This window comes from Chrysemys picta, chromosome 1 (genome assembly GCF_011386835.1).
Source record: "Chrysemys picta bellii isolate R12L10 chromosome 1, ASM1138683v2, whole genome shotgun sequence".
NCBI classification, from domain to species: domain Eukaryota; kingdom Metazoa; phylum Chordata; order Testudines; family Emydidae; genus Chrysemys; species Chrysemys picta.
Window position 1 is genome coordinate 208,294,803 of NC_088791.1, and position 14,260 is coordinate 208,309,062.

Genomic DNA, 14,260 nt, shown 5'->3' on the forward strand with positions numbered 1-14,260 from the left:
GAAAGGGGCAACAAAAATGACTAGGGGTACGTAACAGCTTCCATATGAGGAGAGATTAATAACACTGGGACTTTTCAGCTTGGAAAAGAGACAACAAAGGGGGACTATGGTAGAGGTATATAAAATCATGACTACTGTGGAAAAAGTAAATAAGGAAGTGTTATTTACTCCTCTTCATAACATAAGAACTAGGGGTCACCAAATGAAATTCATAGTTAGCAGGTTTAAAACAAACAAAAGGAAGTATTTCTTCACACAATGTAGTCAACCTGTGGAATTCTTTGCCACAGGATGTTGTGAAGGCCAAGACTGTAACAGAGTTCAAAAAAGAAGTAAGTAACTTCATGGAGGATAGCTCCATCAATGGCTATTAGCCAGGATGGTCAGGAATGGTGTCCCTAGCCTCTGTTTGCCAGAAGCTGGGAATAGGCAACAGGGGCGACCTTTTCTATTCATTCCTTCTGAAGCCCCTGGGGTTAGCCTCTGTCAGAAGACAGGATACTAGGCTAGATGGGCCATTGGTCTGACCCAGTATGGCTGTTTTTATGTATTTTGTGTTGTATGAAGTTTAGGATCGTTGAATGAAGGTGTCTGAAGAATATTTTTTACTGCTGCAGGGTACTTCTAAGATTTCTCTTCTTCTGGGTTCTGATGGAGTATGCACATTGTTTATTGCCCCACCCAAGTAGTCTGACAGCTGTGTAACACCCAATTCCTCCCTCTGAGGAGCCCTACCAAGAGAGATGAGTCAGTTGGGTTTTTTTGTTTTGTTTTGTTGATGGCTAAATTCTAGAAGGAGGGTTGAGTCCCAATTGGCAATGCCTCAAAGAGCAGAATCAAAGACTTGCAGCTGAGCCAAGTTGCTTTTAGACTCTTAAATAGGTTGAGCTGTCCTTATGAAAGCCAGAGAGGAGGCAGGATATTGATTGATTCTTTCTGAGTCAGGGTAGGGAGTTCTAGAACAGAAGACCTGTTGATTTATGTTGGTTTTTGTTTTTATACTATTGTTCAGAGTTTATGGACTATTGAGATACAGGAAGGGACAAAGGGTCAGATACTTTATTGATTTGTGTCAATCTGGTTGAACATGACTACCAAAAACAACCTAGAAACTGTAAAGAGAGATGGTTTGTATTTTTTAACTTGGATCTTGACTTGTTTCTCCAGCTGTTCAGAACTTTCTCTGCCACAGAAACTTGATCCTTTGTTTCAGCCTTTGTGTTTAGCACATTTGAAAGATTGAAAAAACCTATTTCAATAAAGTTGGAATGGAAGTGCTTACTTCTGTTACTGGATTCTGTTAATATAAGTGAAATAAATTAATCTATTTTATTCTATATACTCAGAGCAGGAATTCCTGAAACCACACTAAGAATGCTATTAACTCTTTTGTAGAAAACATTTTATTGAATAAACCACATTAAGGAAACAATAAAGAAATATGAGTAAAACTATAATTATCTGGATCCCCTTTTGGTAGGAAAGAGACATTAAAGCATTTGATAACTGCATCTTCAGATCAAATTATGCATTCTATGTAAATCTGAGGAACATCCAAAATTCAGATAATCAGTGATTTGGATTCACTAGCATTAAATTTGAAACATAAACACTTCCCAAATATAGACTTTTAACTTTCATATTGTGACGGGTTGGATCACAGAAACCCCCTTGGGAACTGCCAAGTGATGTGCCAAGACTACTTCTGCCCCTGCTTTCCCTACCAGCTTGGGACCCCAGTACCCTGTCTTGCTGAGCCAGACACGCCAGTCTGCTCCAACACAGACCCAGGATCTGAATTACTTACTCCAAAGCTACAGACTTAACTGAAAGCAGCTTACAGAAGTGTTCTTGTCTTTAACACTCAGATGCCCAACTGCCAACGGGGTGTAAACCATATAAATCCATTTTACCCTGTATAAATCTTCTATAGGGGAAACTCATAAATTGTTCACCCTCTATAACACTGATAGAGAGATATGAACAGCTGTTTGCCCCACCCCCCCCCCCCCGGTATTAACACATACTCTGAGTTAATTAATAAGTAAAAAGTGATTTTATTAAATACAGAAAGTAGGATTTAAGTGGTTTCAAGTAGTAACAGACAGAACAAAGTGAATTATCAAGTAAAATAAACTAGAACACGTAAGTATATGTCTAAGAAACTTAATACAAATAACACATCACCAATTCCAGTAAGCTTCCTTTTACAGACTAGACTCCTGCTAGTCTGGGTCCAGCAATCACTCACACGCCTGTTGTTACTGTCCTTTGTTCCAGTTTCTTTCAGGTATCTTTGGGGGTGGAGAGGCGGCTATCTCTTTAGCCAGCTGGAGACAAAATGGAGGGGTCTCCCACAGGCTTAAATAGACTTTCTCTTGTGGGTGGAGACTCCCTCCTCTCTCCTATGCAAAGTACATCTCCAAGATGGAGTTCTGGAGTCACCTGGACAAGTCACATGTCCATGCATGACTCACAGTTTTTACAGGCAGAAGCCATTGCCCACATGTATGTTGAATGTCTCCCGGAAGACTTCTTATGTGGATTGGAGCATTCCAAGATGCATTGTTCCTTAAGTGCTTCTTGATTGGGCACTTAACTTTGTGAATTCCTTTCTCCAGGAACTGACCAAATGCTCTATTAAAGTTATTTAGAAATCAAGCCAGTACACGGCCAATATTCGTAACTTTGAATACAAAAATTATACATGAATACAAATAGGATTAATAGATTCAGTAAATCATAACCTTTACATAGATATGTTACATGGCATATGTAGCACAGAACATATTACAGTTATGTCATATTTAGTCATAAGCATATTTCCACAAAGCCTTATGGGGGGGCGCTGTCACACATGTTTCACCTAGGGCTTTGGCAGCCAAATTTCAAAATATTAATCTTTAGGTTGAGCAGGCCCTTAAAACTTCAAAAGCAGATGTGGGGATTTGTTCTCTGGAAGGATTGAAGATGATTCTTGGGGTGGAAACTCTACTGATTCTCCTACCAGTTTGCCATGTTTGCAGTCGTGCCATCATCATGTCAAGTTAGACAGTAAAGAATTAGGGGCATCTTAACAGAAAGTCATGTTTTCCTTTCTTTGCTTTGTTTCTTACCTTCAGCAATTCAAATAGTGTGTATGTGTCGAGAGGGGGAGAGGGGAAGGGGGTAGTATTTAGATTGCCCAGTCTTCTTCTATGACAATAAATGTTCCCTCCTTCACCCATCTTCCTTTGTTATAATTTGTACTTGATATAAAATCAAACTTATATTTAGATGATACAAGTCCAGGAAACCCTGCCTTAAATTCTTTATTTAATGCCACTAAACTCCTCATCCAGCGTATGTATTTCACTCTCTCCTATAATTTTCTTGTGGTTTGCATTATCATATCTTACATGTGACATCCAAACTGCTTTATTCATCATCTCAGAGGCCTTCCTTTCCTCATTTCAATCTTATAATTTTGCAAATACATCACTGTTTAAAGGACCAATTATATTTAAAAAATATGGACGTCCTGCAGAGATTTCAGAAAGAAGCATGGAACATGCCTGTTACAGTTTCAAATTCTAATTTTTGTGAGATTAAATGGTAAAGGTTGTGACTTTGTTTTGAAGAGTAAGACGTCTCCCCCCCCCAACCTAGATTCATGTAAGGTCTGTGTATGTCTGATTTAAGAATTCAATGCAAGCACCTAAAAAGTTAACACTTTTTAAACACGTCGGCAGTCTAAAGATCTACAAAAAATTTTTTAATAAAAAGAGAGAGAGAATAAGAGAGAACCAGTTTCAAATAAGTATCCCATTTCCAATAATCTTTTTAGATGTTATTTCTTCCATAGTTGAGAGGCTGACCTGTTGTGATTACTATATAAAGAGAGTAAGTAAAATGCTAAATGTGCCAATATTTAGAAGGCAAAAATACCAGCGGTTTTGTAGTTAATAGTATGCTCTGTGGAAAACCATGTGTTTTTGCATGGTCAAAGAATTATGTTCCCTAAGATTTCTGAGCGTCATAGCAGAACAATGTCAGAATATTCTTTATAGCTAACATATATCTTACTGTAAGCCCAGTACAATTAAAGAAAGTATTGTTTCTTGGAGTGTAGATGCTTCCATCAGACATAAATTCTGGTCTTCAGCAATATGTCTACATCTGGTCAATTTTTCCCTCGACCTGAGCTCATGTTCATAATTTTCTAGATTAAAAATTACCTATTTATTAACCTTGGTGGGTCAGTTTTAGTTTTTGATACTACTTTGCAGCCTACAGTGGAGAAAATAACAAACTCCTTTTCTTTTACACCTTGGTATCCTATTTGTAGCATTCGGCTATATTTATCAGGTCTGCTGAGGTTCACATTGATTCTACTTAGACTCATGCCTGTGTCCCAGGTTTCAGAGGAAATTCAGATTGTTAGGGAATTGATCCACATTATAAAGCAAGGTTCTGATCTTGCAAAGATTTAAGCACAGGCTCAAGTTTTTGTAGGATTGGGCTCTAAGTGTGGTCCACAGGTGATTCAAGCTGTATTACATGATATATTTAAAACTAAATTTAAAAAACACTAAAAAAGCATAATTTACAGAAGAATCCTGCTCTGTAGAACTGGATAACCCACAAGATCTTTTTCCATCTTCGGTGAACATGGCAATGCACAGATGCAAGACATCTGCTATACACTATAACACCAAAGCTGAGTCGAGTGACATCACAAGAAAGTTATCTTGCCACTGTTATGCCCTCTCACAGTGTCACCCAAACAAACCAGGGTTCAATTATGGCAAATGAGTAGAGAACAACCCTGTAGCCTGTGCGCTCCAGCTCACACCAGTTGAGCACTTACTACCCAGTGCATATCAGACCTGGACTATATGATGTTGTCTTAATTGATTCCACACTGGAGTTGGCAGTTCTGAGGGTCATAGAGATGCGATAATCAAGTGGGGCTACACTTTTGGCCCCAATACCTGTAACTGTGGCACAGATCCTCAAAATATAAAATATCTCCTGCAATGTCAATTCCTTGAGCATGAATGCTCTTCCAGTAACCTGGCAGAGTGAAATGATCAGGCTATTGCATGTGCATGGATGTGGCAGGAAACAGTATGAGGACACAAGAAAATCTTTGCATTCTGCAAAATAACTTTTGAGTTTTTCTGAGCTATTATGGAAAATTACTACAATAACATGGTTTATGTATATAAATAAGTGTGAATACAATAACTCTTTGTTCTCGGTCCTGTGGGATTTTCTATTCATAGACTCGTAGACTTTAAGGTCAGAAGGGACTATTATGATCTTCTGGTCTGACCTCCTGCACAACGTAGGCCACAGAATCTCACCCACCTACTCCTGTAACAAACCCCTGACCTATGTCTGAACTATTGAAGTCCTCAACTTTAAAGACTTCAAGGTACAGAGAATCCTCCAACCCGTGCCCCACACTGCATAGGAAGGCGAAAAACTCCTTTTAAATCTCCAAATTAAGGTTGTCTTCTGTTATGTTATGATAGCTCTAGCTATTCCAGAAATACCTAGTCAGTAGCTGAATGAAGAATGTTGGTTTAATACAGGGCTGGCTCTACCATTTTTGCTGCCCCAAGCAAAAAAAAAAAAAAAAAAACAGCCGCTCAGACTGCCAAAGCAACAACAACAACAAAAAGCCACCCAGACTGTGCCGCCCCAAGAATGGACGGAATGCCGCCCCTTAGCATGTGCCACCCCTGGCACCTGCTTCCTCTGCTGGTGCCTAGAGCCGGCCCTGGTTTAATAAAAGGAAAAAGGACGTCTTTCACTCACTTCAGGAGATTAGAATGGAGGTAGAGAACTAAGTGTGAGCAGAGCACTTTGCTCAGCAATATGTCAAAGAAAATAGAGCTTTAGCTAACCAATCTGTAATGGGTTGAAAACTGGAAAGGGAGATTCTCTCTATGAAATATACACTATCATCATATGTATTGGGGGTAGCTGTGTTAGTCTGTATCCACAAAAACAATGAGGAGTCCGGTGGCACCTTAATGACTAACAGATTTATTTGGGCATAAGCTTTCGTGGGTACTTAGAGCCACTTTTTGATACTACTCATACCAGTGTAAAATTGGAATAATTCTGTTGATTTAAAGAGAGCAACTCCAGATTTGCACATATGTAAATGACATCAGAATACAGTCCTTTATCTCTTGAAGAAATAATAAATGAATACATGAATAGCCTGAGACAAGGGCTTTAACATATTTCTCTCTTTCCCTATTACAAAAATGGGTTCAATAATAATAGTCACCTTTGTCACAAGGTGGTTGAGAAACATGGATTGTGGATTTTAGCTCTGAGTTAATAGATTGTCATTTGACTGAATTGAATTCTCTGCTCACACTTCTGAGCTCTGATTGGCTGCTTTAAATCCCTCTGCATTTACTGGCTGTATTCATAGTTTGGAAGAATCCTTGATGAAAAAAACATGTTAAATAGGTAAAGCACGTTAAAACCCCTTTTCAGCCTAATTCATGTTTTCCTGGTTCAGTAACAGCTAGGTATTAGGTTGTGCCTTTTGTTCTTTAGGAACCTAACCATTTGGTGACAATGAACAAGATTTGATATTGGCTCTAGCACACAGAAATTGCATGATCTCAGTGTGAATGGGTGGGAAAATTACAATGTTGGAAAATATTTCTGGGATAATCTGTTGTGCAACTTTCTTTCAGACTACCTAGAAAACTGCATCACTCTTGGACTTCCAACCCAAACATATATGCTCATCAGTAGAAAGTTGTGTAAATTCAGGTCACATAACTGTTCATTAGCCAGGAAAAAGTAGTTGGAATCTTAATATAGGCTATGCTGAAACATCATGGACAAATATTAAGCTAGCTATTGGTTGAAGACTGAACATATGATTGAGCAGTGCAACTCTGGAAATACCTTCCTCAATCAGATGTATATGGCAATATGTTTACTGCAGATAGAGGAAGATACATACTGAATTCTGCTGCTTTTTTGTCACACACAGATCTGTCAACAGTAGGAGACAATTGTTTGAGAGTCTCCCCAGCAGTAGGATTTTGATGTAGAAGAGAGCTAGTCTTAACTTCCTTTGTCAATCAGTATATGGAGCTAATATTTAGTTATCAGACCTTAAACTATATTTATGAGATGAAAAATGTTTAGACTCAACCCTTTTATTATAAATGGTTGACACTTTCTAAACCTATTCCATACATTCCAAGCTAATGCAGTGAAGACAAAAGAGGAGGCTTCTATCTTGTGTGATAGCAATAACTACACTGCTGAAGAATGTGTGCTCAGCAAAAACATTTCCCATGATGAATAAACAACTCATGCATGAGCAGTGCTGCCACCAGATCTTCAGGAGTTGTTTATTGCCTAGTATGTACTTCCCATGATAAAGTTACTGCTCAAATAAATTATAGTTTTGCATAATAACTGACAGTCACATATTAATAAGTGATGTGTCACATGCAGGTGTTTGAATTTTGAATCAATTTTGAGCCTAAATTTAATAACCAAAAAGTGTGCGTGCAAATAGGACATAAAAATTTTCTGCTAGTTCTGATGGATCAGACCAAATTTACCTAAGGAATTTTCATTACAGGTCCTTGAATATTCTTCTTTACCAAATTGTTATTATTTAGGCTTTTGCCAAAGACAGAGAAATATTCTTGAGATTTCAAAGGTGATCTTTTATTAAAAAGCTGATATAGATCTTCTTATGATTGTCTTATGGTATAATTTGTGTAAGACCTTTCTATATGGTAGAGCAGCTTCATGACCCTTTGAAAATCTTCTGCATTGTTAGGACACAAGGTGATGAATACAGCTCCCACAGCTTGCAATTTAGAGGAATTAATAATTGCAGTAAACTATCCTTGCTCCTCAGTGACCAAAAACTACTTTGTGATTTCCAAAAATTAAACAAGCTTGCAGGCAGTAGCAGGCTTATGAGCGATAAGTGAAAAAACTTTGATCATATTTGAAAGGAATTAACCTTGATTTGTTTGAGTTCCAAAATTCCAGGTACAGTACATTGTGTTCTTTACCAAAGTAATGTCATTTCCTCTAGATTGCAGTTGAAAAATGTCATTGTGTACCTCCTCCCACCATCCAAAAAGACAGAGACGAACATTAGCCTGGGGGTGGGGGGAACCATCATTCTTATGTACATTTTTTTTCATTATAGTAGCTCATCTACAAATTCTCTTCTCTTGATGTATAGTAAAAACCTGCTGTGGGTTTGTTTGTTTTTTTTTAAAATCTACAGTTGTTCTGATTTCTGTGAGTGCTGCATTTGACTGTTTGTGCTTGCACAGGGTTAGTGAGCGAGAAGCTGAACTGGAAGCAGCTCTAAGACTGCTGCAACAGTTCTACCTGGATCTGGAAAAGTTCCTTGCCTGGCTTACAGAAGCAGAGACAACTGCCAATGTCCTGCAGGATGCTACACACAAGGAAAGGATACTAGAGGACACGAAAGAGGTTCGGGAGCTCATGAAACAGTGGCAGGTAAGTCAAGTGCTTTAGCTATATAGACCTTCATGGATGCAAGATAATGATTTCTTTGTGCTTGTGCATGCTGTTTAGCTTATTTTAAACTGAAATTAAATTGAAAATAATATTGGTTGTGGTACCGATCTTTAATTGTTGCTTTGAGGAATTCCTTTAAAAATTGGGTGACACACATTCTGATTCTGTTTAACATCCTGGTCTTTCAGTGACTGAGTCATTTAGTCATGGAATGAGATACTGTGTGTTTTGAAGCACAACTTAAAACAAACAGAAATAAACTTTGCTGAAACAGATATTTAGATTTTTATATTGCAGAAAAATTAATTATGGTGCTGATGCAGAGTCTTAAAGTAAGAGTTATTGACATATGAGTGTTTGTTATGCATTTCTGATATTTATAGCAGTCCTGTATATATCGTGTTTAGTTTATTCTCTGTTGTTTAACTAAATTAGTTTTGCTCCATTACTTTCAAATACTTCAAAAATATTAATCTGGCATTTGGCTGATTTTTGTTAACGTGCTCAGTTGGAATAAAAGAAGATGACCTGTCAAAGTTAATGACCATACAATTTTCAGACAATTGTTTTCCCTAGATAAAAAAAAAATAGCTTTCTCTACCTTTAATGTTAAGAAAGAGAGGATGGCATGTTTTCTTGTGTTTTTTTTTTTAAGAGAGTCTTGATAAGAAAAAGGCACTTATATTTGCATTGTGCTCTCAATAGGGATGTGTGTTCACAGATTTGTTAAATTATTGTGATGCATATAAGGCAGAGCTGTATTGTAAAATGTACTTAAAGTGCTTTAGCTTCACCTTGGTAATAATAAATTCACCCACATCCAAATCTGGAAACTCCAGAGTCTGGAGATGATAATTTTCAAATGTGAATTAATTGAAAATTACAGAGATTGTGTTCCATAAATAACATTAGGTTAGAGATAGTGTTACCTTTTTTCTCAAATGCACTTTATAGTATTTATTCTACTATAACTTGTTTTTCTGTTGTAATGCTAATGCATTATTAATAAACTCCATTACACTGTACTTAAAAAGCCAGCAATGCTGCATTCCTTAGAAATCAAGTCTGGACTATTTTTTGCTTGAAAAGTGGATTATGGTTATCCAATGTTTTTATTTAAAAAATACTCAAAATTTTCACCCCTCTGTGTCTGACTTTAGTTGGTATGATCCTTGAGAAGTAGTTATGAATGGGAGATCATGCTGTACTGAATTAGACCATTTATATCCAGTACAGTCCATCTCTTTTCACTCTCAAGTATCTGACTTTTTGGTTGCTACTGGAATTAAAAGTATTCCAAGTTCTCCTTTTACACTTCTATGTTGTGTGCAGTATTAGCAATAATTTAATTTGGCGTGGTAACTTTTGTATGTCACATGAAAATGGGTCATCCGTCAAAACAGTTCCTTGCATACAGAGGTCTAGTATTTTATTCTTAAATATAATTGAAATTATTAGAAATAGAGTTCTATTTGACCAGAAACACCATGTTTTCAGCCTGCATTGCTTTATAAAATTACTGTGGCGGGAGTCATCCTTGGATGAAGAAAGCAGAGCATATACAATAAAATATGAAAAAGAAAGATTTAAAATTAATTTTAGGCTCAACTTTAGACAACCCACAGAGTAAATGAAATAAAAAATAACTGTACTGTAAGTTAAAATAAATTTTTAAAAACCTTGGAAGTTGTCTTTTAAAGGAATTGTTGCACTGGCATAAGTCTGAATTTTCTTCAAGGTTTTTGCTATGTTTAAAAAAATGTCTTCACAATATATGAAGGGCAAAATGTGTAGCAGTATCTCTGTTTGCTTCCTTTTCAAGACTCAAACACCATTCTGTTCACTGTTTGATCTTGGCTCTGCAGCAAGAGCAGTGATTCTTACATATTAAAAAGAAACATTAGTATGCAAAGACACAGCAGCAGCTGTTTTATTGTCGCTTACTCCCAACTGATTCATATATATCTGTCCACCCATGGAGCAGTAATTTTTGACTTTCAGTGAAGGCTGATGGATAGAAGGGGGGGAAATATCTTTTTTTCCCTCTAGCTCTCTGTCAGTCTCTCTATATATAGCCTGATACTTTTGGCTAGACTATTTGCCTATCACTGTTTATCAGACACTTCATAGCATGTTTAATCCTCCAGAAAAACCTCATAATTCATGAGTGCTGCAAGCACAAGTGGATTAGGAAATGTCTTTCTCTTGAGTGGAATTAATGTGGTTGATGTCGCTATGGAATTTGTTGGAATTTTTTTCCTCCTCATGTAAGGAACAGTACAGGGTGGGAAAATGCCTATTATTTCCCATACTGAAATCCAAGGCATTTTCACTGAGGTAAATTAAGTTGTGCTGTGTGCTTTAAGGGGAAAAAACCCTTTTTGATAAAGGTGATTAGCATGATTTTGTATTACATTAAATCATCATTGTTATAAGAGCTGCCTATAATTAACTTAAAAGTAGTGCAGCATTGCAAACCAGATGACATGGACTGAGTTTCACTAACTTTTAAGTTCAGAGCTGTGTTTTGAAACAGCTCAAGTGTTTGTTTACTTAATACTGCACTACTTATCATGTGTGAAATTGACCTCAGATTTCTGCTCTAAAGACTGGGAATATTCCTCAAATGATAAAGGTCATTTGTCTAGCAATTAAGCATTAATATGTATGGAACTTATCTGGAGAACAAACTGCTAGCCTTACTCCACTTCTATTTGCTCAATAGCATATTGCTGACTCTCTGGTTATGATGATAGTATTGCTGACAAATCCAAACCATCATCTTAAAAATAATATATGAGCAAGTTAATAAATTATTCTTATTATTTATTGTGGGCCAGCAATGTACCAGTTGCTCTACAAAACAGAAAGGATAGTGGCCCTTATTCCCAGGGACTTACGATATAGCTAATAAATGATTATCTGTAACATTATGCATACATGATACATACTGCGACGGTCATGTCATCACTTGATCAGTGTTATTTAATAATGCGATTAGAATTTATACAGGATGTTATGCATGTGAAGTAGTCGATAGACATTAACTAATCATCACAAGAACCTGTGATGTTTGCTGGTAAGCATTACTATCCCCATGTGCGAAGAAGCAAGAAGGGAAACTGAGATCAAAGGTGAAGTGACTAACCAAAGGCACATCATGAGTAAATGTCAGAGCCAATATTACAATGCAGGAACTCCTGCCTATAGCTGAGCAATAAATGTTTTTTCTTATCCCGTGAATAATTTCCATGATTTAAAAAATTTTCACATCTCAAATAGGATGAATAGTCAAAATCCTGGAAATATTCACAAACTGAATGACCCAAAATGAAAAAGAATTGGTTTATTGTAATGTTACATTTTGCTAATTTGGAACATTATTTCAATCTAACCTTTTTTCAGTTTAAATTTATAAATGAAATCCATTTTGAACAGGAAATCCAGAATTTTTCATTGAAAATTGTAAAAACAAAAAGTTTTGACAACTTCAAAACTTTTTTCTCAATTTTTTTGTGAGTTGGGAAACTTTGTCAAACTCGACCTTGTTTCACAAAGTTTCTGCTATGATGAATTGGCATTTTTCACTGAAAAACTTTATTAAAACATTTTCCTGCTAGCTCTACTCCTGACTCCCAATTCAGTGATCATTCTTCCACACTGTCTTCTCTTTAAAAATAATTATATAGATACTAAATATTTATCACTGCCACACACTGATTTAATGGATAGGAAACTTGACTGGATCTGCAAGCTGCCGGACAGTTTTAGGATAAAGGAGGAATGTATACAGGGATAGGTTCTTCTTCCCTGGCATTGCCATTGGACAACTAGAGAGATGCAAGCCAATTGGCTCTTTCCTCCCACAATCATTTCTTTAAAGCTTGGCCTGTTTTTTTTTTTTTTCCTTCAGGCTCCTTGCCCCATTTTTAGCAGAACACATACCCCGTCTATCTAGTTATATAGTATAGGAACTGTGTTTTCAGGTTGCTATGTGTCTAAGTGATTGTCTGTTCAAGTAACAAGGCAATAATTTTTCCCATCTGGGCCAAATTGGCTGGGGCATAGTGGGTTTCCCCCCTTCCTCATAGTGTCACGGAGACACAGATGAAATAGATATAGGATTTAGGAATTTTTAACATTAGAAATTGTACAAATGTCAGCTGGTCACAACATGTAGCAGGTGTCCAGTGCTGGTGAATGGCCAAGGAGCCAGTGACTAGTAAATGGAAGACATGGGTTTCCGCTGATGGACTCTATGTCAATGGGCAAAAGGGAGTCTTGAAGTCCATGCAGGCCGGGTTTCAGTGCCTTATAAAAGGTGCTTTTTCAATTTGATTTATTTAATGAAAACAATATGTATATATTGCACAACTGTGACCCGTTTTTTTCTTTTTTCTATTTCTTACTCTTCCCCTTTGAGTTATACAACCCAGGGTAGTGTGTGAATGAAAGTGGATCTCTTACAAGCAGACAAGGAAAGTTGGAAGCATCTATAGAGCAAAACTGGGAAAGAGGGAGGAAACACATTATCTTTTCTTGTAATTCCAGTGAAATTCAAGTGCCATCCAGAAGATTGTTTTCTTGAAAACAGAAATAGAGGCCTTAATGTTTGTTATGTGATGTTGCCATGCAGCAACGAAGACAGGCAAAATTTACAGAACAAATCATGAAAGTGTTTTGTTTTTGTTTTGGAGAAAGTTTAAAGTGTTTCAAACAAAGACAATTATTATGGAGTGAGTCTACCATCTGCTGTGACTCTGATCATAACAGTGAACAAGGTATGGGAAACGATCAAATAAAGATTGTATCCTTAGTTTATTTTAAAGCTTAGTCTATTTAATTAAACTGCATTTGGTGAGGATCATCTCATGTTAATTCTGTAGGGGGATGGTTGCAGCTCACGCTCCCCCCCCACACACACTAAATTAATTTAAGATGGAACACCTGGGCTAGTATAAAGAATGTTTAAGCAGAGCGGTGCAGAGAAAAGTAATTGCATTTTGCAGAGAATTTCAAAATTTGCTTTCATTCTGATTTGGAATGAAAACCAAACATTTCAAAGTTCTCCATGAAAGGGAAAACCCTGGGGGCCTCAGGCCTTGGGTAATCCTGGGGCTGGGTGCCTCCAGGCTACAGACCCTGAAAGTCCAGCAGTCCCTGACTCCAATTCAATCCGCTTAGCTGCCTGGTCCTAAGCCCAGGAACATGGGAGTTCAGGATGCTGAGGAGCTGGGAGCTGAGGTGCCCTTTGTTTCTAGGTTCCTGGCTTCCTGTCAGCCTGCCTAGTGAGCTGCAGAGAAACCCAAGAGCTTTGGATCCATGGTTCCCAGAGCTTCCAGGCTCTTGGCTCTCCATTAGCCCATCAGGCGAACTGCTGAGGAGCCAGGTAGGTAAGGTGGGAGGAAACCAGCCACATTTCTGATGGAAGCCTGCCTGTTTTCCATTGGACCTTAGTCTAAATCAAACTATCTCCATAGAATGTTTCAGTTTCCATGAAACAGTGTTCTCTGACAAAAAACTTTCTGTCAGACAATTTCTGGCTAGCTGTATTTTAAGACACATATGATTGAAACCAAAAGCTTGTCAGTTAGAGGCTTTGTGCATAAATCTCCTGCAGCAGGCCACAGGCAATTAAGTTTTAAACATGAGGAGATGAGAATATGCAATAGAACTGAATCTAGATCTAGCTTTTCAGTACACCTTTCCTATGAACTAT

General features: G+C 37.4%; 1 protein-coding gene across 30 annotated transcripts in view; it reads left to right on the forward strand.

Annotated features, from left to right (window-relative positions):
* The window catches only part of DMD (dystrophin), a 2,010,563-nt gene that overhangs the window by 1,590,816 nt on the left and 405,487 nt on the right, over positions 1-14,260 (forward strand). For all 30 annotated transcript variants that reach the window (XM_065590838.1, XM_065590858.1, XM_065590878.1 and 27 more), the window contains one exon: positions 8,331-8,520. In XM_065590838.1, the coding sequence (XP_065446910.1) occupies positions 8,331-8,520 (190 nt within the window). The remainder of the gene's footprint in view (positions 1-8,330; positions 8,521-14,260) is intronic.